This window comes from Hyla sarda, chromosome 3 (genome assembly GCF_029499605.1).
Source record: "Hyla sarda isolate aHylSar1 chromosome 3, aHylSar1.hap1, whole genome shotgun sequence".
In the NCBI taxonomy this organism is placed as follows: domain Eukaryota; kingdom Metazoa; phylum Chordata; class Amphibia; order Anura; family Hylidae; genus Hyla; species Hyla sarda.
The window spans coordinates 211,758,330-211,784,552 of NC_079191.1; the positions used below are offsets into that span (position 1 = coordinate 211,758,330).

Sequence of the window (26,223 nt, forward strand, 5' to 3'; positions counted from 1 at the left end):
AAGTGATACAAATTCAAACCTATACAAGTAGGGTATCATTTTAACCGTATGGACATACAGAATAAAGATAAGGTATCATTTTTGACAAAAAATGTACTGCGTAAAAATAGAAGCCCCCAAAACTTACAAAATAGTGTTTTTCATCAATTTTGTCGCACATTGATTTTTTTTCCCGTTTCACCGTAGATTTTTGGGTAAAATGACTAATGTCATTACAAAGTAGAATTAGTGACGCAAAAATTAAGCCATTATATATAATTTTAGGTGAAAATTTTTAAGAGTTATGATTTTTTAAAGTTAAGGAGGAAAAATTGAAAATGAAAAAACGGAAAAAACCCGGGTCCTTAAGGGGTTAAAGATGCAAGGCATACGCATACGCCCCGTTTCCGATTCTTTAAGGACACAGGGCATACTTGTTCTTCCAGCCCCTGCCGCTCGCCAGGCGGGGACCGGGATGCTTGCTGATATCGTTCAACAGGCATCCCGGCATATCGCTCAGGGGGGTCCTGAGGTCCCCCCATATCGGCGATCGATGCAAATCGCCGATCAATTCAGATCGGCGATTTGCGGCGATTCCGGGCTGATCGGGTCTCTGATGACCCGATAGCCCAGAAAATAGTGATGATCGGAGATGTCAGAGACATCTCCGATCATCCTGAAGGATAGGAGCGAGGTGGCAGTGATGCCACCTCCTCCTATCCCCTGCCATTGGTTAGTTAGGAGTACCCAACCAATGGCAGTTGGGCAGGTGGGGGTTACAGTTGAAATACCCGCTCTGCCCACCCCTGGATGTTGGGCAGAGCAGGGGGGAAGATGGCGGAGGGTACCAGAGCAGTTCAGGATGGAGGCGGTGATTGGCATAGGCAGCGGCTGGATCAGCGGCGAGATCTGCGGCAGTGAGGTGGCGGCAGCAGAGCAGCGATGAAGGCAGCAGTAAAGATCCATGGTAAGTTACCTTCACTGCTGCCTTCTAGGAGTTGTCAAACTACAACTGACAGCATGCCCATACAGCCAAAGGCTCCACAGTTGGGAGACCACTATACAGTGGTGCCTAAGCTGTAGCCCTACAGATGTTGCAAAACTACAACTCCAAGCATGCTCAGACTGTCCAGGCATGCTGGGAGTTGTAGTTCTGTAACATCTGGACCTTCAGATGTTGCAGAACTACAACTCCCAGCATGCCTGGACAGTCTCAGCATGCTGGGAGATGTAGTTTTTCAACATCTGGAAGAGCACAGTTTGGACACCACTATACAGTGGTGTCCAAACTGTAGCACTCCAGATGTTGTAAAACTACAACTCCAAGCATGCCCAGACTGCCCAGACATGCTGTGAGTTGTAGTTCAGCAACATGTGGCTCTTCAGTTGTTGCAGACCTACAACTCCCAGCATGCCTGGGCAGTCTGAGCATACTTGGAGTTGTAGTTTTGCAACATCTGGAGGGCTACCGTTTGGACTCCAAACTGTTCTCCTCCAGTTATTGCATAACTACAACTCCCAACATGTCCTTCGGCTATCTGGGCATGCTGGGAGCTGTAGTTTTGCAACAACTGGAGGCACACTGGTTGGGAAACATTGTCTGTTTCCTAACTCAGTGTTTCCCAACCTGTGTGGCTCCAGCTGTTGCATAACTACTATAACTCCCAGCATGCACTGACAGACCATGCATGCTGGGAGTTGTAGTTTTGCAACAGCTGGAGGCACACTGGTTGGGAAACACTGAGTTAAGTAACAAACTCAGTGTTTTGCAACCAGTGTGCCTCTAGCTGTTGCATAACTACAACCTCCAGCATGCACAGACAGCCAAAGTCAATCTCAAGTGTAAAGTAAAGTAACAAGGGTGCTAAAAGTCCCACAATTGCCATAAAGTCTGCGACAATGGCTGTTCACCAAGTTCACCTACTGCTGTGTAACTTTTACCTCAAGATTGTACCAAATGAATTGTCATTTGTATCTTACAGATCCACAACTAGTTTAGCAAAGTTTAAGCCGTTATCCAAAGTCTTGGCATTTAAGGATTTATTTACCGGTGCTCTGATACAGATGAGTGTTTCATTGGAGTCGTGGTAAATGGAGTTCACAAAGTACTACAACCACCATCATCACTGCAGATCTACACCACCACCACTCCTGGTATTACGAACAAAATCACTGCAAGCCCAGTATCCCACACAAAGTGACTGTTCATTATTTCCCCTCAGCTCATATACAACCATGGCGTCTTTTATTACAATCGTAGTGTCATACCCAGTGACCCTCCTTTTCTGCTTTCATGTGTAGTGTCGGGTGAGGGTAATGTGCAATTAACCTTTTTGTGACGCCAGAGCGTGGTTAACCTATACACCATCAAAGGTTGAACCAGCTTCTCCTGGGCCAAGCACGGCGCAATAAGTACTCTGACTCAAGGTTACGGAAAAACTGACTTTACTGAGGCAGGATAGATGGTAAAATCTGTTACAGCTCAGATTGGTACAAAGAGGTGCAAAATGAACCTTGGAGGCTTACCGGCTTGCTGGGTCTTATAGTTGATTGTGCTTCTGTATGACTGACTTGCTGTATGGCAACCCACGCTTGATTTAGTAACCGTATCCCCGGGACTTAAAGGGGAACTCCGGTGGAATTTTTTTTTTGACAAATCAACTGGTGCCAGAAAGTTAAACAGATTTGTAAATTACTTCTATTTAAAAATCTTAACCCTTCTAGTACTTATCAGCTGCTGTATACTACAGATATACTACAGAGAAATTTGTGAATTTATTTTCTGCCTGACAACAGTGCTCTCTGCTGACACCTCTGTCAGGAACTGTCTGGTTAGAAGCAAATCCCCATAGAAAACCTCCTGTTCTGGACAGTCCTGACACAGACAGAGGTGTCAGTAAAAAGCACTGTTGTCAGGCAGAAAAGAAATTCACACATTTCTCTGTTGTATATCTGTAGTATACAGCAGCTGATAAGTACTAGAAGGGTTAAGATTTTTAAATAGAAGTAATTTACAAATCTGTTTAACTTTCTGGCACCAGTTGATTTGTCAAAAAAAAAATTCCACCGGAGTTCCCCTTTAAGTGCTTACCGCTAGGCTTGACATTCACCTGGGTACTGGGGTTATTCTTTAGCAGATGCATGGTTGCAGGATTAGACTTGAGGCCTCCTCAGAAAACCTCCCAGACTCACATCAGACTTCCTCCAAACTGTACCTCAGCTTGCATTGCACTAATCTGCAGAACTGAACTCTGAACTATTACCACACTATACAGTGGTCCTTCAACATACGATGGTAATTCGTTCCAAATGAACCACCGTTATTTGAAACCATCGTATGTTGAGGGATCCGTGCAATCAAAAGTATAGGAAGTTATACTCACCTGTCCCCGCCGCTCCGGAACGTCACCGCTGCCCTGGATGTCGCCCTCCATCGCTGTCACCGTGTCCCCGGGGAGTCCCCACCGCTCTGGACCGTCTCTGCTGCCTTGGATCGTCGCTCTTCATTGCCGTAATCACGTTGCTGTCCACATCACTCCTATTGGATGACGGGACGGCGTGTGCGGTGACGTGATGACGACAAAGGAGAGCGACGGTGATGCAGGGGATACTGAAGAGAACGGTCCGGAGCACCAGGGACAGGTGAGTGATCATCACCGGACCACACGGGGCACCTTAAACGGCTATGCGGCGGCAGCTGAAGCAGACTGCGCGGCCGGATAGCCGTTTATGCGATGGCCCCGACATACAGAAGCATCGTATGTTGATGCTGCCTTCAACATACGATGGCCTCTGAGAGGCCATCGTATGTTGAAATTATCGTATGTCAGGGCCATCGTAGGTCGAGGGGTCACTGTATATGGAGCAGATTTGGAGGGTCCCTATTGGGCAGATAAGTCACTTGGTTCACCTCATACACACTCCCCTAACAACCAATCTTGGTGTTCTCTGGCAAATGCCGAACTTCCTGCATGGTGTTGTAGGACTGTAAGTACAACCCCTACCTGTGGATGTCGGGCCCTCATACCGCCATAGAATCTGTTTCTGACTGAGTGGACACATGCACATTTGTGGTCTGCTGGAGGTCATTTTGAAGGGCTCTGGCAGTGGTCCTCCTTGTACAAAGGCGAAGGTAGCGGTCCTGCTGCTGGGTTGTTGCCCTTCTACGGCCTCCTCCACATCTCCTGATGTACTGGCCTGTCTCCTGGTAGCGCCTCCATGCTCTGGACACTACGCTGACAGACACAGCAAACCTTCTTGCCACAGCTCGCATTGATGTGCCATCCTGGATGAGCTGCACTACCTGAGCCACTTGTGTGGTTTGTAGACTCAGGCTCATGCTACCACTAGAGTGAAAGCACCGTGAGAATTCAAAAGTGCTAAAACATCAGCCAGGAAGCATAGGAACTGAGAAGTGGTCTGTGGTCACCACCTGCAGAACCACTCCTTTATTGGGGGTGTCTTGCTAATTGCCTATAATTTCCACCTGTTGTCTGTTCCATTTGCACAACAGCATGTGAAATTGATTGTCAATCAGTGTTGCTTCCTGAGTGAACAGAGTGATTTCACAGAAGTGTGATTGACTTGTAGTTACATTGTGTTGTTTAAGTGTTCCCTTTATTTTTTTGAGCAGTCTAGATAAAATGGAGTCCAATTCAATTATAAAAAAAAAAAATTGTGGGACTCAAAAGGGTAGTTTACTATGTACAAAAACGCCTATTAAAGTGAATTGCTCTGTTGAAGATGACCTGTACTCAGGGCTGCCAACAGAGATTTTGGGGCCCCTTACACAGCTTGTAGTCTGGGCCCCTCCCCTTACTGTGGCACATGTTAGATTTTATCATAGTATTGGGCTTAGAAACATAAAATAATATCGCTACTCCATATTCATTCTGCAGTGACTAAATTGTGGTGTCCCGGTACCGTATAGTATACCGTACCTCGTATGGTGGTCCCCAAAGCCAGAGTTACTTTGTTCCAGTAGCATCCTCCTGGTGGGATAGCCCCTAGTCACCTTTTCCTTCTTTAATTTTGTGATGTTTGTATGTATATTTAATTGTGTATATAGTGTCGCAGGACCTTAGATCACATGACTAATGTTAATTCTATTAAGGTATGTTAAAGGACCTGCCTAGGTCACGTGTGTGGTCACATGTTTAGACCATAATTCCTTGTGTAAAGTGACTGACAGATGGTATGGACCAATGAGCTCAAGGCCAGCCCTTGCCCATATAAGGGAGCTGCCAGCCAATCCTCGCTCTCTGGGGTTCCGGACTAGCAGAGAGTAGAGATCCGTGCAACTTACAAAGACAAGACCAGGCCGAAGCCTGATAATACCGCAACCTACCAAATCGTGAGTTACAATACAACTCCCCGCTAAAGTCTGCGTGACTGCTGGACCTAAACTCAATCCTCTAAATCCAGCGGAACAGCGAATATAAATCTCCTGAGCTTAAAACTCCCAAGGTCCCAACCAACTGTCAGGATTCTAATAGACTCTTCTTGTACAAAGACTGTTCCTGTTTAATTCTGCATAAAACCTGCAGTAAAAGTTTTCTGAAACCTCCGGTTGTGGACAATCATTTATTATTCCTCCCTGTCGCTCTTGGGACAGGTGGCAGGAGGACAAGCATATACAGAGGAGCCCTCATCCTGGCGTCACGACAGTTAAGGGTTAAACCAGCACCCTTTCATCACTGCACAGCTACACCCCGTATACCCTACACCCCCCACGAGCTTACCACAAAATAATACCACCATACTGTAAGGAAATAAAAGTCACTATATGCAGACCAGACAAACATTTTAGGCTCCTCTCTACAGCAAAATCATCACCTCTATACAACCCCCATATGTATTACACTGCCCCATATAGTATTAGATCCCTCTGTGCAGCTGTATAGCATTAGGCCCCAACATTGTCCCTATAGATTAGCAGGCCCAAACATTGCCCCCATAGGTTATTATGCCAGAAACATTACCCCCATGGTATATTATGTCCCTCACATTGCCCCATAGTATATTGTGCCTCTTACATTGCCCCCATTGTATATTATGCCCCTCATTTTGCCTCCATAGTATTTTATGCCCTTCAAATTGCCCTTCATTGTATATTATGCCCCTCATTGTGCCCCCATAGTATTTTATCCCCCTCACATTGCCCTTCATTGTATATTATGCCCCTCATTGTGCCCCCATAGTATTTTATCCCCCTCACATTGCGCTTCATTGTATATTATGCCCCTCATTTTGCCCCATTGTATATTATGCCCCTCACATTGCCCTTCATTCTATATTATGCCCCTCATTTTGCCCCCATTGTATATTATCCCCCTCATATTGCCCCCAATTGTATATTATCCCCTCTCATTTTGTCCCCATTGTATATTATGCTGCTCATATTGCTCCCCTTTCTATATTACCCCCTGGGAGATAGCCAGGCAGGAGCAGTGATGAAAGAAGCCCTTTTTCTTTTACTGGCGAATTGTTGGGCGATAGGGCGGGGAGGGGGATGACCTCACGCCGGCCACTGCAGATTTAAAGAGACAGTGGCCGCCGGCCCCGGAGATATGTGCAGTAGAGGTGCACTGCTGCATTCTGACTGATTGGCTGACTGTATATAGTCAGTCAATCAGTCAGCGAGCAGTGTACAGTGGCGGGCCCCCAGCGGTCAGTGAGTGACAGACACAGTCAAAAAAAAAAAGGACAGGGCCGGTCCCCCCTGAAGCTCCGGGCCCCTTACAGGAGTATGGGTTGTACCCCCCACCCCCTCCCCCCTGATGGTGGCCCTGCCTGTACGGATCTGTTCAGGGTAATTTTTTATTCATTTCTGGGAAGAAAGTATACGCACAGCAGCTCTAACATCACATTTTAGCAGGAATCCCTCCAACTTGGACTCTGGGAAACTGACTTGGAATGTATGCCAAGCCAAAGATCACTCCACAGCTGTTTCTGGGTTTTGCCACTCATCTGTACAGAGCAGAGTTTAGTGGCTGGCTAATGTTCACATGCTTGAAACAATCTTATTTTTCCACAATTTTGAAAGGGTGCAAATAATTCTGTCAACAACATTTTTGGAGATTGGTGTGACATTAAGTCCAATTTGCTTTTTTTCCTCCCTTTTTTGGTTTAGTTCCAATACACAGGGGTGCCAACATTTCAGGGGTGCCAACATTTATTGCCATGACTGTATGTATGTATATATATATATTAGTAAGTCACATTCAGTTATTTACTGTACTGTGACTTCACACTGTAGGACTGATGTAATGTTATTGTAATCTTATTGGACTTTACACCTTGCATGTTAACACAAAGATAACCAACCTTATGGCTCCCAGCAAAGATAAGTACAATAGATTAACTTCTCTGTGTATCCTGGTTAAGTCAGTCACAGAAAGCTGTAAAAGGGCAATAAATTACAAAGTAAAAGCACTTCTTAAAGTTATTGATAACATAAAAAAAAAAGTAAAGTCATAGGAAATTTAAAAGCTATATAAGGACATGTCATATTTGAACATAAGCAAAATAAAAAATTACTTGTTTTTACAGTCACTTAGGCTTCATTCACACTGCAATGTACATATATATATATATATATATATATATATATATATACACACGCACACACATAATCAATAGAGCGCGAATATTCGAATAGCGATTTTTTTTCGCGAATATCGGCACTTCGTCATTTTATATTCGTTATGATGAATATTCGTTTATTTCACAGAACACATCACAATGATAAAAAGTGATCATCCCTACCTGCTTCCAGCTTGTGGTCCAAAGAGGGTGATTATGCGAATGCAAATTTTATGGGAAAAATATGCGAATCAGCACTTCCAGAGAACACTGATCCCTCCCTTCTTTAAGCTTGTGGGCCAATGAGAAAGATGCAAATACAGTTGTCAGAGGTTAGCAACATCCCTAGCAATCAATAGGAAAGTAGTTAGTTGAAAGCTATAATCGCACATGCTGCAAATTTTATTAAGATTTGCAAAAATGGAAAAAAAAGTGAACCAATATGCAAAATTCGAGAATATAGGACGAATGTTCATCCAAGTATTTGCGAAATATTGCGAATTCGAATATGGCCTTTGCCGCTCATCACTAACAATCAACTACACTCTATATATCAGCCTTAGCTTTCATCTGGCTGTCTATGGAAATAAAGGAAGTTAATGTTTGTAGCCTTGGTGGTCTGGGACAGTGAAGGGATTATTGTCCATATCCAATCAGTGATATTAGACAGCAACATTGTTGATGTCAATATATCTGGTGGCCCAGAGCCGTGACAGAGTTAATGTCAGAATCCGTGCCAATCAGTTAATGTCAGTGTACAAAGTAGACTAGAACAGTCTTCAAATTTTTTAGTGTTATCAAAGTGTATGAGTCTGATAAATCTGGAATATTTGTTTAGTCTAAGTTTAGACCAACTACTACTTATTTCAAACAGGAATCGTTCATCACATTTTGGAGTATTTAGGCCACGTCCCCTTTAAATCAAAACCATGACACTTTATTGAGGTTACGACCCCTATGCCTGACCCTTTGAAAAAGTGTTTAAAACTCATAATAATAATGTAATAATAATAATGTAATTCTGTTGCATTTGCAATAGTTAATCTGGGCCACTATATCTTGTGCAATTGGTTTTTATGAAATGTCCAACATATATTGCCTTAATGTCGCTTTTTTTAGGCTACTTTTCCACTTGAGTATTTTCTGTAGTTTTTCTCCTCATGAATGGCTTTTTTTTATTGTGTGGAAATGCCAATGTCACGACGCCGGCTGGCAGGTAGTGGATCCTCTGTGCCAGAGAGGGATTGGCGTGGACCGTGCTAGTGGACCGGTTCTAAGCCACTACTGGTTTTCACCAGAGCCCGCCGCAAAGCGGGATGGTCTTGCTGCGGCGGTAGTGACCAGGTCGTATCCACTAGCAACGGCTCACCTCTCTGGCTGCTGAAGATAGGCGCGGTACAAGGGAGTAGGCAAAAGCAAGGTCGGACGTAGCAGAAGGTCGGGGCAGGCAGCAAGGATCGTAGTCAGGGGCAACGGCAGAAGGTCTGGAAACACAGGCAAGGAACACACAAGGAACGCTTTCACTGGCACTAAGGCAACAAGATCCGGCAAGGGAGTGCAGGGGAAGTGAGGTGATATAGGGAAGTGCACAGGTGAACACACTAATTGGAACCACTGCGCCAATCAGCGGCGCAGTGGCCCTTTAAATCGCAGAGACCCGGCGCGCGCGCGCCCTAGGGAGCGGGGCCGCGCGCGCCGGGACAGAACAGACGGAGAGCGAGTCAGGTAGGGGAGCCGGGGTGCGCATCGCGAGCGGGCGCTACCCGCATCGCGAATCGCATCCCGGCTGGCAGCGGAATCGCAGCGCCCCGGGTCAGAGGACGTGACCGGAGCGCTGCCGCGGGGAGAGTGAAGCGAGCGCTCCGGGGAGGAGCGGGGACCCGGAGCGCTCGGCGTAACAGTACCCCCCCCCTTGGGTCTCCCCCTCTTCTTAGAGCCTGAGAACCTGAGGAGCAGACTTTTGTCTAGGATGTTGTCCTCAGGTTCCCAGGATCTCTCTTCAGGACCACAACCCTCCCAGTCCACTAAAAAAAAATTTTTCCCTCTGACCTTTTTGGCAGCTAAAATTTCTTTGACCGAGAAGATGTCCGAGGAGCCGGAAACAGGAGTGGGAGGAACAGATTTGGGAGAAAAACGGTTGAGGATGAGTGGTTTGAGAAGAGAGACGTGAAAGGCATTAGGGATACGAAGAGAGGGAGGAAGAAGAAGTTTATAAGAGACAGGATTAATTTGACACAAAATTTTGAAAGGACCAAGATAGCGTGGTCCCAACTTGTAGCTAGGGACACGGAAGCGGACATATTTAGCGGAGAGCCATACCTTGTCTCCAGGGGAAAAAACGGGGGGAGCTCTTCTTTTCTTATCCGCGAACTTCTTCATGCGTGATGAAGCCTGTAAGAGAGATTTTTGGGTCTCTCTCCATATGATGGAAAGGTCACGAGAAATTTCATCCACAGCGGGCAGACCAGAGGGCAAGGGAGTAGGGAGGGGGGGAAGAGGGTGACGGCCGTACACCACGAAAAATGGGGATTTGGAGGAAGACTCAGAGACCCTGAAGTTATACGAGAATTCGGCCCATGGGAGGAGATCTGCCCAGTCATCCTGGCGGGAGGAAACAAAATGTCGCAAATAATCACCCAAGATCTGGTTAATCCTTTCTACTTGTCCATTGGACTGGGGATGATATGCAGAAGAAAAATTTAATTTAATCTTGAGTTGTTTACAGAGAGCCCTCCAGAATTTAGACACGAATTGGACGCCTCTATCCGAGACAATCTGCGTAGGCAACCCGTGAAGACGAAAAATGTGTACAAAAAATTGTTTAGCCAACTGAGGCGCAGAAGGAAGACCAGGAAGAGGGATGAAATGTGCCATTTTGGAGAATCGATCAACGACCACCCAAATAACAGTGTTGCCACGGGAAGGGGGTAAATCAGTAATAAAATCCATACCAATCAGAGACCAAGGCTGTTCGGGGACAGGCAGAGGATGAAGAAAACCAGCGGGCTTCTGGCGAGGAGTCTTATCCCGGGCACAGATAGTGCAGGCTCGCACAAAGTCCACAACATCCGTCTCCAGAGTCGGCCACCAATAGAAGCGGGAGATGAGTTGCACAGATTTCTTGATACCCGCATGACCTGCGAGATGGGAGGAGTGACCCCATTTGAGGATTCCGAGGCGTTGGCGAGGAGAAACAAAGGTCTTTCCTGGAGGAGTCTGCCTGATGGAGGCAGGAGAAGTGGAGATCAGGCAGTCAGGTGGAATGATGTGTTGCGGAGAGAGTTCAACTTCTGAGGCATCCGAGGAACGAGAGAGAGCATCGGCCCTAATGTTCTTATCGGCAGGACGAAAGTGAATCTCAAAATTAAATCGGGCAAAGAACAGAGACCACCGGGCCTGGCGAGGATTCAGCCGTTGGGCAGACTGGAGGTAGGAGAGGTTCTTGTGGTCGGTGTAGATAATAACAGGAGAACTTGATCCCTCCAGCAGATGCCTCCATTCCTCAAGTGCTAATTTAATGGCTAGAAGCTCTCGATCCCCGATGGAGTAGTTCCTCTCCGCTGGAGAGAAGGTCCTAGAGAAAAAACCACAAGTGACAGCATGCCCGGAAGAATTTTTTTGTAGAAGAACAGCTCCAGCTCCCACTGAGGAGGCATCAACCTCCAATAGGAAGGGTTTGGAAGGGTCAGGTCTGGAGAGGACGGGAGCCGAAGAAAAGGCAGACTTGAGTCGTTTAAAGGCGTCTTCTGCTTGAGGAGGTCAGGACTTGGGATCAGCATTTTTTTTGGTTAAAGCCACGATAGGAGCCACAATGGTAGAAAAATGTGGAATAAATTGCCTGTAATAATTGGCGAACCCCAAAAAGCGTTGGATAGCACGGAGTCCGGAGGGGCGTGGCCAATCTAAGACGGCAGAGAGTTTGTCTGGATCCATCTGTAGTCCCTGGCCAGAGACCAAATATCCTAGAAAAGGAAGAGATTGGCATTCAAACAGACATTTCTCAATTTTGGCATAGAGTTGGTTGTCACGAAGTCTCTGAAGAACCATACGGACATGCTGGCGGTGTTCTTCTAGATTGGCAGAAAAAATTAGGATATCGTCCAGATATACAACAACACAGGAGTATAACAGATCACGAAAAATTTCATTGACAAAGTCTTGGAAGACGGCAGGGGCGTTGCACAGTCCAAAGGGCATGACCAGATACTCAAAGTGTCCATCTCTGGTGTTAAATGCCGTTTTCCACTCGTCCCCCTCTCTGATGCGGATGAGGTTATAGGCGCCTCTTAAGTCCAATTTAGTGAAGATGTGGGCACCTTGGAGGCGATCAAAGAGTTCAGAGATGAGGGGTAAGGGGTAGCGGTTCTTAACCGTGATTTTATTAAGACCGCGGTAGTCAATGCAAGGACGTAGGGAGCCATCTTTTTTGGACACAAAGAAAAATCCGGCTCCGGCAGGAGAGGAGGATTTACGGATAAAGCCCTTTTTTAGATTCTCCTGGACGTATTCGGACATGGCAAGAGTCTCTGGGGCAGAGAGAGGATAAATTCTGCCCTGGGGTGGAGTAGTGCCCGGGAGGAGGTCGATAGGGCAATCATAAGGCCTGTGAGGAGGTAGAGTCTCAGCTTGTTTTTTGCAGAAAACATCCGCGAAGTCCATATAGGCCTTAGGGAGACCGGTTACTGGAGGAACCACAGAGTTACGGCAAGGGTTACTGGGAACCGGTTTTAGACAGTTCTTGGAACAAGAGGACCCCCAACTCTTGATCTCCCCAGTGGACCAATCCAGGGTAGGGGAATGAAGTTGAAGCCAGGGAAGTCCAAGGAGAATTTCCGAGGTGCAATTGGGGAGGACCAAAAGTTCAATCCTCTCATGATGAGATCCGATGCTCATAAGAAGGGGCTCCGTGCGGAAACGTATGGTACAGTCCAATCTTTCATTATTTACACAATTGATGTAGAGGGGTCTGGCGAGACTGGTCACCGGGATGTTGAACCTGTTGACGAGAGAGGCCAAAATAAAATTTCCTGCAGATCCAGAGTCCAAGAAGGCCACTGTAGAGAAGGAGAAGGCAGAGGCAGACATCCGCACAGGCACAGTAAGACGTGGAGAAGCAGAGTAGACATCAAGGACTGTCTCACCTTTGTGCGGAGTCAGCGTACGTCTTTCCAGGCGGGGAGGACGGATAGGACAATCTCTCAGGAAGTGTTCGGTACTAGCACAGTACAGGCAGAGGTTCTCCATACGGCGTCGTGTCCTCTCTTGAGGTGTCAGGCGAGACCGGTCGACCTGCATAGCCTCCACGGCGGGAGGCACAGGAACAGATTGCAGGGGACCAGAGGAGAGAGGAGCCGAGGAGAAGAAACGCCTCGTGCGAACAGAGTCCATATCTTGGCGGAGTTCCTGACGCCTTTCGGAAAAACGCATGTCAATGCGAGTGGCTAGGTGAATAAGTTCATGTAGATTAGCAGGAATTTCTCGTGCGGCCAGAACATCTTTAATGTTGCTGGATAGGCCTTTTTTGAAGGTCGCGCAGAGGGCCTCATTATTCCAGGACAATTCTGAAGCAAGAGTACGGAATTGTACGGCATACTCGCCAACGGAAGAATTACCCTGGACCAGGTTCAACAGGGCAGTCTCAGCAGAAGAGGCTCGGGCAGGTTCCTCAAAGACACTTCGGATTTCCGAGAAGAAGGAGTGTACAGAGGCAGTGACGGGGTCATTGCGGTCCCAGAGCGGTGTGGCCCATGACAGGGCTTTTCCGGACAGAAGGCTGACTACGAAAGCCACCTTAGACCTTTCAGTGGGAAACAGGTCCGACATCATCTCCAGATGCAGGGAACATTGGGAAAGAAAGCCACGGCAAAACTTAGAGTCCCCATCAAATTTATCCGGCAAGGATAAGCGTATCCCAGGAGCGGCCACTCGCTGCGGAGGAGGTGCAGGAGCTGGCGGAGGAGATGACTGCTGAAGCTGTGGTAGTAACTGTTGTAGCATAATGGTCAGTTGAGACAGCTGTTGGCCTTGTTGCGCTATCTGTTGTGACTGCTGGGCGACCACCGTGGTGAGGTCAGCGACAACTGGCAGAGGAACTTCAGCGGGATCCATGGCCGGATCTACTGTCACGACGCCGGCTGGCAGGTAGTGGATCCTCTGTGCCAGAGAGGGATTGGCGTGGACCGTGCTAGTGGACCGGTTCTAAGCCACTACTGGTTTTCACCAGAGCCCGCCGCAAAGCGGGATGGTCTTGCTGCGGCGGTAGTGACCAGGTCGTATCCACTAGCAACGGCTCACCTCTCTGGCTGCTGAAGATAGGCGCGGTACAAGGGAGTAGGCAAAAGCAAGGTCGGACGTAGCAGAAGGTCGGGGCAGGCAGCAAGGATCGTAGTCAGGGGCAACGGCAGAAGGTCTGGAAACACAGGCAAGGAACACACAAGGAACGCTTTCACTGGCACTAAGGCAACAAGATCCGGCAAGGGAGTGCAGGGGAAGTGAGGTGATATAGGGAAGTGCACAGGTGAACACACTAATTGGAACCACTGCGCCAATCAGCGGCGCAGTGGCCCTTTAAATCGCAGAGACCCGGCGCGCGCGCGCCCTAGGGAGCGGGGCCGCGCGCGCCGGGACAGAACAGACGGAGAGCGAGTCAGGTAGGGGAGCCGGGGTGCGCATCGCGAGCGGGCGCTACCCGCATCGCGAATCGCATCCCGGCTGGCAGCGGAATCGCAGCGCCCCGGGTCAGAGGACGTGACCGGAGCGCTGCCGCGGGGAGAGTGAAGCGAGCGCTCCGGGGAGGAGCGGGGACCCGGAGCGCTCGGCGTAACAGCCAATTTTTCACACTGTGACAGTTTTTCACTGCCTTTAGGGTCGGATGCAGAGAGCTCAGCCCACAGAGTATAAGGAGATAAGTAGTGGTGGATAGCATCACTAGTTACCTCCGCTGGCGGTACATGACGGTCACAGAAACCTTCAGAAGGCCTATAGGCTGCCATGAAAACCAACTGGGACCCCTTGAATACATCACATGAAAACCTATTGGAGGTTTTCCACTCAACATTTAGCTGCCTACATACCCTCAATATTAACTGCAGTTTTAAGGGTGTTGAATGGCCAGCATCAGACACATCTCATTGTCCCCCTCACAAACAGTATCCCATAGGTGCCCTCTGACTCACACAGCTGGAACTTATGGTCCCCCTCACACAGACTGCATGCAGTGGCCTCCTAGCACCAAGCAATGGTCACTTCCCCTACACTGTTTGCACCTCATGGCTCCACTTCCACAGAATGCATCTGTACTTCTCTTACGCACTGTACCCCACAGTCCCCCCTTCCACAGGCCGCACCCCCACAGTACTCCTGCCAGAGACTGCACCCTATTGTTTAGTACATAAATAACATGCACAATAGTGTTAGAAATTTAGATTTTATTTTATTTTTCAGTGCAATCATACAATTCAATAATACATTCCATTTGCATGTATTTCATAAAAAGTGCAGACAAGTACATAAGTTAATCACCTTTAAGTGTCCACTGCAAAGTGTTTATACTCCAGGTTACTTTACTTTCATCGGAGCCTTTTGATAGCAGGGACAGATGGTTCTCTCTGCCACAAACTGCTACATTTCGGAGGGAATACCCCCTTTCTCAAATGTTCCCTAGTGTGCACCCATCACCAGTTAAATGATCAGTAAACATTGCAAGACTTACATCTGCAAAATTGATAAAAGGGGTCTCAGCAGCCTTCAACCAATGAAAAACTTTGGCATGTCACTATGATATGTCAAAATATTTTTTAAGTGACTGGGACACTTTGACCAGCATAGAATCATGTGAATGAGTAAATGTTAGTGTCCCTGATGGAAAGTAGCGAAAGCATCAATGCAGCATATCTGAGGTCTAGTGGTTACTTACCTTTCCAGGCTCCAGCATTGCCCTGGTTGCAAGGGCATTGCTAAGACCTTAAAAGGGCACGAGCCACAAGGCACATATTTTGCCCCCTCCCCTATGAAAAGCAGCATATTAATAAAAAAAAAAAACAGGCATAGATACATTACCTCATCTGTACACTTTGCCTGAATATTACTTTATCATAAAATCTGTTCCAGCACTTACTAAATAACAGCACTATACAAGGGCTCAATTATTAATTTACACTATGAATATGTCTACTAGAAAAATAAATAATACCACCATACAGCACCCATATAGTGATTACATACCAGCACTAAACTGGTGATCTGAGGGGTATAATCACTCTGCAGACTTGATATAAATGATTACAGTGCAGATACATTCAGTAACTCACCGGTCATTTCTTCTTGGAGTAGTCAAACTTCCCTTTTCTCCTCCATTCAGCCCAGTGTGCCATGATGATTTCTCCGGGCCACGAATTGTCTCTGCAGGGTTTGATATCCACCAGAGTGCACTATGTTTCTCTCCTTAATGCCCCATTCAAAATAGAGATCCCTTACTAATCCCCATAGTAGTACTGCTCCCATTGTGTCCTAGACAATACTGATGCCCTTTCCCCTCAGAAAAGGTGCCCCCTGAATTACACCAACAGTAATTGTGGACCCACACATAAAGAGTCCCCCCAAGTATTTATGCAAACCTAGTGCAAGCCCACCAAACAGGAATTGTGCCACTTACTCAGTAATAATGACCTCTTAATCACTCTAGTGATAATGCCCCCTGGTTTCTGCCTGATTAGTGATACTGCCCCCTTATTGACCTTCAATAGCTAATAAAGCCCCCTTTTGGCCCAATTTAGTGATAATGCTTCTTACTGCTCCTCAATTAGTGATAATTCTCCCTTTTTGATCCACAATTTCTGATAATGCCCCTCATAGTGTTGACGACTAATGTATTTTGGCCAAATAGAACATAAACCCCCAAATAATATTCACCTAGCCTGTTCCTGTAAAGCCACTCTTGTTTCAGTCCTGCAGGTAAGATGCTTATACATCATCCCCAGGCAGGCGGATGATGTCATGTCAGGATGCAAATGCAGTTCACAGTGGAGGTCTCCTGAAAATCCGGGCACTGGGCAAAAAGTCATTCCGGATGCTCAGTGCTAGAAACCCCCTGCCTGACTGTAAAATTTCAGTTTTTTCCCTGCACTGATTGTAGGGGTGAATGAAGAGAGGAGATATAACTTTATGGCTGAACAGTTCTCTCTATGATCAGGTTGAGCAAATTAGAGGCACTGTGCTAGTCATTACAGGGGTACTCCGCTGTACATCGGTGTACCCCGCTAAGAGTAAAGTCAGTAATATGGACCCCTAAGCTTATAGACCCAGTCTTAATTGTAACTGCTGCAACTCCTATAGCTACACATGCAGCATTACAAGCCAGGATGTCATTGTGGTGAGCCACCGGTGTTATGGCATCGACCACGGGGTGTAGTGGTGTAGGTAGCGGGGCCAGATGGTGTTAACCCCTGGGGCAAGATGTTATTAACCCCTAGTGTTCATGACGCCAGGATGTGGTTGTATGGTGTTGGGCACCGCCGACAACCAGCCCAAAACGGCATATAGTAAATGAGAGTCCAAAGCAGGGTTTTGATGTAACTGGAACTTTACTGAAGAAGTCAGTATAACAGTCTTTACAAATAGCCAACTTACACAGAGGTGACCGGGACACAGGGAAGCTCTCAGGCTTGCTTGGACTTGTAGTTGCAGTAATAATGATGCAGGCCACTGTACTACTGTTATGACTTTGGTAGGGACAGTAGAGACTTGACTTGTACTCATAGATTTGATGTGTCTGCAGATTTATAGGCTTTGGCCTAGATATGCTGGACTTGACTTGTACAGGACTTGTGCTTGCTTTTGGATCCAGGAGGTAAGAGTGTGGGGACCACAGCCCCTTATATATCAGGGGGCTGGACTAAAGCCCATTGGTAGCTGGTTGCCTGGGGTTACCTGTGTCTCTGGAACTCTGGGTATATCATGTGATCACCTATCACATGACAGATCACATGACCTTCACATATTACTTACATTCACTGTACAATACATATAATAGATGTACATACTCAATATACAAGACAATACCATATAATGACTTAGGGAGACCCTGCAGGAGAGCCCTGTGGACTTGAGGGACTCTACCTGAGTGGACATAAGGACTGCATTTATTTATTTATTTATTTATTTATATAGCGCCTACAGATTCCGCAGCGCTTACAATTATGAGGTACAAACAAAGACAAGTATCAGACATAATATTACACAATAACTATTCAAACAAGAGGTGTGGGGATATATTGAGGATATGTTGAGGCCAATTAGAGAATGTTATAAAACAGACAATTAAAAAGGAAGAAATTTTCTCCAAAGCCAGGCGCTTCTCCCAATAAAAAGTTAACTTTATTCCGTCAGGAAAGACATAAAAGTTGGTATAAAAAGCACTTTCAACGCGTTTCTAGCTCGGACTGAGCTCTTTATCAAGACGTGCATGTATGTCTTGATAAAGAGCTCAGTCCGAGCTAGAAACGCGTTGAAAGTGCTTTTTTATACCAACTTTTTATGTCTTTCCTGACGGAATAAAGTTAACTTTTTATTGGGAGAAGCGCCTGGCTTTGGAGAAAATGTCTTCCTTTTAATTGTCTGTTTTACTACTGCCTGCCGACCTCCTTGGATGATCTGGTTCTCCTGGGCTGCTGACCCACTATTGATGCGCTGTTGTAGATGTTATGCTCTGAGCATAACCAACTCTGGTGAGCACATACGTGTTGAACACTTTTAATGTTTTTGATAATACACCAGGATCGCGCTCCTCTGTTCTTTTTGTCTCTTCAGTACACTAATGTTATAGAGAACGTTATAGGCCTGTCTGAAGAGATGTGTTTTTAGGCCACATTTGAAACTATGGATGTTGTTGTTGAGTCTGAGGGATTGAGGGATAGCATTCCAGAGAACCGGTGTTCTGTACCGGGACACCACATCATTATATTGTATTGAATTTGTATTGGGATAAATTGGATTCCTCAACAAAATTTCCATAAAGATAAGAGTGGACAAATCAAGTATATAGTATACAGTCACATATATCCAGGCCAGATGTTTGGAATAATCATCTGGAGATTTGCATGCATACAGCCTTAGGCAGCTGTTAGCAAACACATGCAACTAAAATATATTCCTTTGTTAGGATGAAGGGTCTTAGAACATCATGGATCATTGACCGATGCCTATTATTTATGTATTGAGTGTATCTTTTTCTGATTCTTTGCTCCACTTTATTTTCGTTGTGAAAAAAAATGAAATGATATTTGTGCACTGGGTATTGTATTCCATTCTCTGCAGACAAGAGTGAAAACATTACTCAATCACCTCCTTAGCAACTTTACAACACTGACGTAACTGACCATGTCATGTGATCACGTGACTGTTCTCTGCTCTGAGAGGCGGAAGTAGTAAGGAACAAAGAGGAGTAAACTGAAACTACATATTGTGGTTAGAAATAGGGACAGGCTTCAAAGTGACATTCAGAGAGCTGGAAGGAAGAAGTCAGGAAGAATCATGAGCATCATACCAAGTCTCTCCCCTGGCACCTTGATATTGCTGGCTATCCTGTTCCTGTTATTTTTACTGTGAGTAAAAAATACAATGTGATTGTACATTGAGTACTTTACTATTACTGTGGCTGCTAAGCATATCTTCCCTGACTGAGTAGTAAAGATCAGCTGACAATCAAATATCAATAGGGAATGATGCAGATGAAGACTGCTTCATTGGAGTTTCACTATGGATCCTTTTGTTTCTTCTGGGAATAAGTAGTGAGACATGTCTAAACCCTATACTGTTAAAATAGTGGGATCAGGATAAATAACTGGATGTCAGTTATGCAAAGTGAGTATCCTTCTTAATGTGTTACATAGAAACAAAGAATGTGTCGGCAGATAAGAACCATTTGGGCCATCTAGTCTGCCCAATATTCTAAATACTATTAATAGACCTTGTCCCTATCTTATATGAAGGATACTGTAAAACGTAGGTGAGCAGCACTCCAATACACGAGAAAATGCTGGGGTGCACACAGTTGCTTTAGATCCCGGTCACAGACCCATCCATGTAGATAAAACAAAGAGGCAACAGCACTCCCATAAGGTGCAATTGTACCTTATGGGAGTGCTGTTGCCTCTTTGTTTTATTTATATGAAGGATAGCTTTATGCCTATCCATGCTTACACTCCTTCACTGTATTTTCAGCTGCCATTTCTGCAGGAAGGCTATTCCATGCATCCACTACTTTGGCCCCTTTCACACTATAAAGTTGTTCCGCTAAAAGATTTGTTATAAACGTCCTTTAGAAAAGCCTTAATATGTTAAACATCCGTTCCAAAATCCCATTCAAGTCTGTGGGATTTTTTGATTATCCGTTATGACCCGTTATAGCCCGTCGTGAATAACGGACGTTATTTGTGACGGAAGAAATAACAGCACATGCACTAATTTTTCTTCCGTCACAAGAAACGGGTAAGTTAACGGCCGTTATTTTTAACATTGAAGTCTATGGCAAACAGATAAGCCTTTATGTTATCCGTTTGCACCTGGTTTATGATATCCATTATTACTTCTGAGCATGCTCAGAAGAGGTGACATCAGCAGACTTCTGCAGTGCTGAGGGACTACTACTACTACTCCCATCATTTAACAGACTTGTTTCCATGATGGGAGTAGTGATTTCCTGGCTGCGGGAGTCTGCAGACAGCTTTGGAGGCTACATTAGTGTTTAAATTAATAAACCCATCATGGAACAGAGTCTGTTCCATGATGGGGGTTGTAGTACAGGGTCTGAGGGATTGATCACACCGGGTCTCACTTCTGAGACCCGATGCGATCAGAAGTTATTAAGCAAGGGAGCTGGTGGCATGCTCCACAACCCTGCGATGTATCGTGTGTTTTAACTTTCATTTTTAAAGGGGTATTCCAGGAAAAACTTTTTTTTATATATCAACTGGCTCCAGAAAGTTAAACAGACTTGTAAATTACTTCTATTAAAAAAATCTTAATCCTTTCAGTACTTATGAGCTTCTGAAGTTAAGGTTGTTCTTTTCTGTCTAAATCCTCTCTGATGACACGTTTCTCGGGAAACACCAAGTTTAGAAGCAAATCCCCATAGCAAACCTCTTCTAAACTGGGCGTTTCAGAGAGGATTTAGACAGAAAAGAACAACCTTAACTTCAGAAGCTCATAAGTACTGAAAGGATTAAGATTTTTGAATAGAAGTAATTTACAAATCTAATATCCAGCAATAGAAAGAAATACACTGGGCAACTCACCATTTGATGCTTGTGTGTATTTATTGGATAAAACGGTACATCAGTGTGGCAGACACTCGTGCAGGGATGTTTCACAGGCTACGGCCCGTTTCTCGCGATACTTCGCGCTTCTACAGGCCTCACACATCACTGCCTTCAGAAGCACGTCTTAAATAGTACCTGCCCTCCTGCTATCACGGACACTCCCATAACAACAGCTTACAAGTAAGTGATTTAAAACAACTCTAAAAACATATATGCAGAACAGACATAGATGAATTTACAAAAGTGCATTTAGTTCAGTCTTGTCATTAAGACCACTACGACCCATTGCATCTAAACGCAATATCCACCTTGTTTCTTTTCTCAGCAGAATATCATCTTTATTCCATCCATTGTGAGCATATTCAACTCTCTCGATACCGGTAAATTTAAAGGGCTCTGTTTCTCCCTTATGTGCGTCATTAATGTGTACAATGAAACGCAGAGCTCCTATTCCGTTTTTTAAAGAGCGAGCATGCTCACGTATACGGTGGAAAAAGATCTTTTTGTTTTCCCAATATAGTAGCGATTACATGTACATGTTAATGCATACACAATGTGGGATGACCTACATGTAATTAACTGTTTAACACGGACTTCATATCCATTTAATGTTATAGTTTTTGCCTTGGAGTTGAATTGACAGAACGAACAGGACCCACACGCAAAATTGCCTGTAGGTCTCTGTTCAGACAGCCAATCTCTCCCTTTAATTCTTTTTAGTTGTTGTTTTTGTTTTCTCAGGATGTCTCCAATAGTTTTGTTTTTCTTGTATGTTACTAGGGGTCTCTCCTTAGTAAATCTAGCCAGATCTTCATCACTTTGCAGTCAGTTCCAATTATTAAGAATGGCATTCTTTATTATGTTACTTAATGGCGAATTCTCAAGAGAGAAGACTATTCTGCCTGCTTTATTTTTCCTCTTTTCTTTCCCCCTCAATACTGTCTCTCTTGGGACTTTAGCTGTTTTCTCCCTTGCTTTTTTCAATAATTCTTTAGGGTAACCCCGTTCTATTAAACGTTTCTCCAAATCATCTGCCTGAATATTATAGTAATTTTGGTTGCTATTGACTCTGTTCAACCTTAAAAACTGTCTGTAAGGGATACTGTGCTTAACATGGGGGGATGAGAGGACCCATAACGTAGTAATGCATTTTTTGGCTGTAGACGTTGAGAGCCTGTATACTCGAATCCCTCATGATGCGGGTATACAGGCTCTCCGTCTCTTCCTTTAACATACCAATAAATCCCCTGAGTTCATAGATTTTGTTGCAGATGCCGTTTTGTTGATTCTCTCCAACAATGCTTTCCAGTATGGCGAGGAATGGTATAGACAAATACTTGGAACAGCAATGTGGTCTCCGACCTGTTGTGTTTATGCTAATATATTCCTCACCATACTGGAAAGAAAATACGTTTTTTCGACTGCTAATCCTTTTGTTGGTAAAATAAAAATGTACCTGCGTTTTGTAGATGATTTATTCATCATCTGGGACGGGACGCAAAATGAATTCAACGAATTAGTTGAATTCATGAATAACACCAATGATATAAATATGCGTTTCACGTCCCAGTATGGTGATAAACATCTAGAATTCCTAGACGTACAGATAGATATTGTAGATGAAAAAAATTTCACTTCTGGTTTCAGAAAAAGTATTGCAAAAAATGCATTACTACATTATGGGTCCTCTCTTCCCTGCCCCCCCCCCCCCCCCCATGTGAAGCACAGTATCCCTTACAGCCAGTTTTTAAGGTTGAAGAGAGTCAATAGCAAAGAAAAGAGGGAAAGAAAGAGGAAAAATAAAGCAGGCAGAATAGTCTTCTCTCTTGATAATTCGCCATTAAATAACATAATAAAGAATGCCATTCTTAATAATTGGAACTGACTGCAAAGTGATGAAGATCTGGCTAGATTTACTAAGGAGAGACCCCTAGTAACATACAAGAAAAACAAAACTATTGGAGACATCCTGAGAAAACAAAAACAACAACAAAAAAGAATTAAAGGGAGAGATTGGCTGTCTGAACAGAGACCTACAGGCAATTTTGCGTGTGGGTCCTGTTCGTTCTGTCAATTCAACTTCAAGGCAAAAACTATAACATTAAATGGATATGAAGTCCATGTTAAACAGTTAATTACATGTAGGTCATCCCACATTGTGTATGCATTAACATGTACATGTAATCGCTACTATATTGGGAAAGCGAAAATACCTTTTTTCCACCGTATACGTGAGCATGCTCGCTCTTTAAAAACCGGAATAGGAGCTCTGCGTTTCATTGTACACATTAATGACGCACATAAGGGAGAAACAGAGCCCTTTAAATTTACCGGTATCGAGAGAGTTGAATATGCTCACAATGGATGGAATAAAGATGATATTCTGCTGAGAAAAGAAACAAGGTGGATATTGCGTTTAGATGCAATGGGTCGTAGTGGTCTTAATGACAAGACTGAACTAAATGCACTTTTGTAAATTCATCTATGTCTGTTCTGCATATATGTTTTTAGAGTTGTTTTAAATCACTTACTTGTAAGCTGTTGTTATGGGAGTGTCCGAGATAGCAGGAGGGCAGGTACTATTTAAGACGTGCTTCTGAAGGCAGTGATGTGTGAGGCCTGTAGAAGCGCGAAGTATCGCGAGAAACGGGCCGTAGCCTGTGAAACATCCCTGCACGAGCATCTGCCGCACTGATGTACCGTTTTATCCAATAAATACACACAAGCATCAAATGGTGAGTTGCCCGGTGTATTTCTTTCTATTGCTGGATATTTAGTTTGAAGTGGACTGCCTTTTTACTGCACTGTGAGCACCACCTAGTTACTGTGTGAACGGAATTGCTGCTGGTGGAAACGACCGGAACTATTGGAGTGCTTGAGCCGGGCAGTGTCGGGTATCTATTGTGTGGACTGTGTAATTTACAAATCTGTTTAACTTTCTGGAGCCAGTTGATATATATAAAAAAGTTTTTTCCTGGAATACCCCTTTAAATCCCCTGTGGGGAGCCCTAAATGGCCAGTACCGAGGAGCCATTCAGGGCTCTCCGTAGGGTTTTTAAAATGCCCTGTGAACATGTATATTAAAAGCCCTGTGGGGGGCAAGATATATAGCGCTGCAGGGGGGCAGACATATAGCCTATATATCTTGCCCTCCAGTGCATTTATGATATGCCCCCACAGCCCATTAATGAAGATATGACCCCCATTAGCGCATATATATATATATATATATATATATATATATATACCCCCTGCCGGCGCATTAATCAAGATATCACCCCCGCCAGCACATTTATATATATTTATATACCCCCCCCCGCCGGCGCATATATATATATATATATATATATATACACCCCTGCAGCGCATTAATAAAGACATGACCCCCGCCAGCGCATTTATAATGTGACCCCCCCCCCAGAGCATTTGTCACAATATGCCACTGCAGCGCTATGAATGAAAAGTATTTCTATCAGCAGTGCATAGTGCCAGCAGCCAGCAGGGGGTGTGTGTGTGTATATATATATATATATATATATATATATATATATATATATATGCGCCGGCGGGGGGCATATATGTCAAAATGTGCTGTCGGGGTCATATCTTTATTAATGCGCCGGCAAGAATATAGGCGCTGGCGGGGGTCATATCTTTATTAATGCACTGTGGGGGTATATTAGAAATGCGCTGGATATATAGGGCTACATGTATAGGCTATATGTCTGCCCCCCTGCAGCGCTATATATCTTGCCCCCCCCCCCCACAGTGCTTTTAATATGCATATGGCCCCCGCTGCCACTCACAATGTTCATTTTAAAAACCCTGAGGAGAGCCCTGAATGGCTTCTCGGTACCGGCCATTCAGGGCTCTCCGCAGGGGGATTTAAAAATGAAAGTTAAAACACACAAAACATCTTTTTTTTTCAGCATCCCTTTCTCCATTTCCCCATCTATAGGATCCCAAACACTAATAATTCTGCAGTTTAGCATCAAGTACAGTAAAGTGGGTATGTAAGTGGGTTGGTGGGAATGGGTAGGTCGGTTGGGTTGAAATAGGAAGGTTTTCCCCCTAAAGGTAGCTTGTCCCTATAAGTATTTTGCCCCATTTATATATGACTCTAGGTAGCATGTCATGAAAGATTACTCCCAATGCTTCCAGACTCATCACAATACCTCAAGGCTCCCTCCCCACACACACACACAGACACAGACACAATGCCTCCAGACTTTGCCTAAATGCCTCCAGACTTCCCCTCACACATAATGCATCCAGCCTTCTCTCAATTGTCTCCAGACTGTACCCCAAAAGTCCTCCAGACTCCTCCCAAATGCCTCCAGCCCCTGCAAAACAAATGCCTCCAGACTCTTAGCCAAACAAATGCCTCCAGATTCCCCCTGCAAATGGCTCCAGCTTCCCCCTCCACCCTGAATGCCTTCAGACTCCCTCTTCTTTCCTGCATGTAGCCCACACATTGAATCTAGGGATCCACAATTATGATAAGGCAGGCCCATGTGGGATTATCAAAATTTTAAAGCACCTACGTAGCTTTGTAGATGCAGGTGGCAAATGAAATTTGATAGATACAGTTGTATATTAGGCCATTACAAAGCCTATGGGGCAAACGCAGCTGCATTTTACTTTGATGTTCTACAGATACATTTCTGGACCACAGTTGTAAAAATATGTAATGTGTATTACAAAAATAGAATTAATACATCATATTGTATATTTACAGTAAAATATAACTTAAAATGATAGCGTCAGCAGGACATCAGAAGCAGCAGCTTATAATCAATAATAAATTTAGTTAACATATAACAGCATAAATATTTTATGGGAAATACTTGTAGTAGTCGAACTCAGGTATTGATTAACCAGTAAGATATTTGTGCATATCCTAGCTGTAATATCCTAATATTTACATCACTTAAGTGCGTAGTGCCATAAATTTCTCATGTTTCGGCAATTGTCGTCTTTCAGTGAGTTGAGCAATATTATGCCCTTGTGCCTGAGTCCTAAAGAAACCAAACAGAAGTCATAAATATGCCTTTGCATGTGTTAAATTTATAACAATTTACCTGCAAATATAATTGTCATTTTCAATGTTTGTTTTTCTCCTTAGTTATGGAATATATCCTTATGGTGTACTCTATAAGTTGGGAATTCCTGGACCAAGGCCACTGCCATTTATAGGAACATTTTTGGAGTACAGAAAAGTAAGTATGTCGAATATAAACACATCAGACTGAACCTGGGGATTAAAAAGTGTTTCATGGACTGCATTTTTTTTTTTTATATCTAGTGCTATTTATCTACAGTCATGAGAAAATGTTGTGGGAAT

At 44.6% G+C, this 26,223-nt stretch overlaps 1 protein-coding gene across 6 annotated transcripts in view; it reads left to right on the plus strand.

Moving 5' to 3' along the window:
* Positions 1–26,223, plus strand: part of LOC130362077 (cytochrome P450 3A9-like) — a 124,609-nt gene that overhangs the window by 1,340 nt on the left and 97,046 nt on the right. Inside the window, exons 1-3 of one of the 6 annotated variants that reach the window (XM_056566011.1) lie at positions 753–946; positions 1,962–2,133; positions 26,005–26,098. Coding sequence is in view for 1 of the 6 variants with exons in the window: in XM_056566010.1 (XP_056421985.1) it covers positions 19,093–19,163; positions 26,005–26,098 (165 nt within the window). In the remaining 5 variants the exon portion in view is untranslated. Of the gene's footprint in view, positions 1–752; positions 947–1,961; positions 2,134–17,650; positions 17,765–18,876; positions 19,164–26,004; positions 26,099–26,223 lie in introns of those variants that run through there. The other 5 variants (XM_056566013.1, XM_056566010.1, XM_056566014.1 and 2 more) reach the window with 5 other exon arrangements.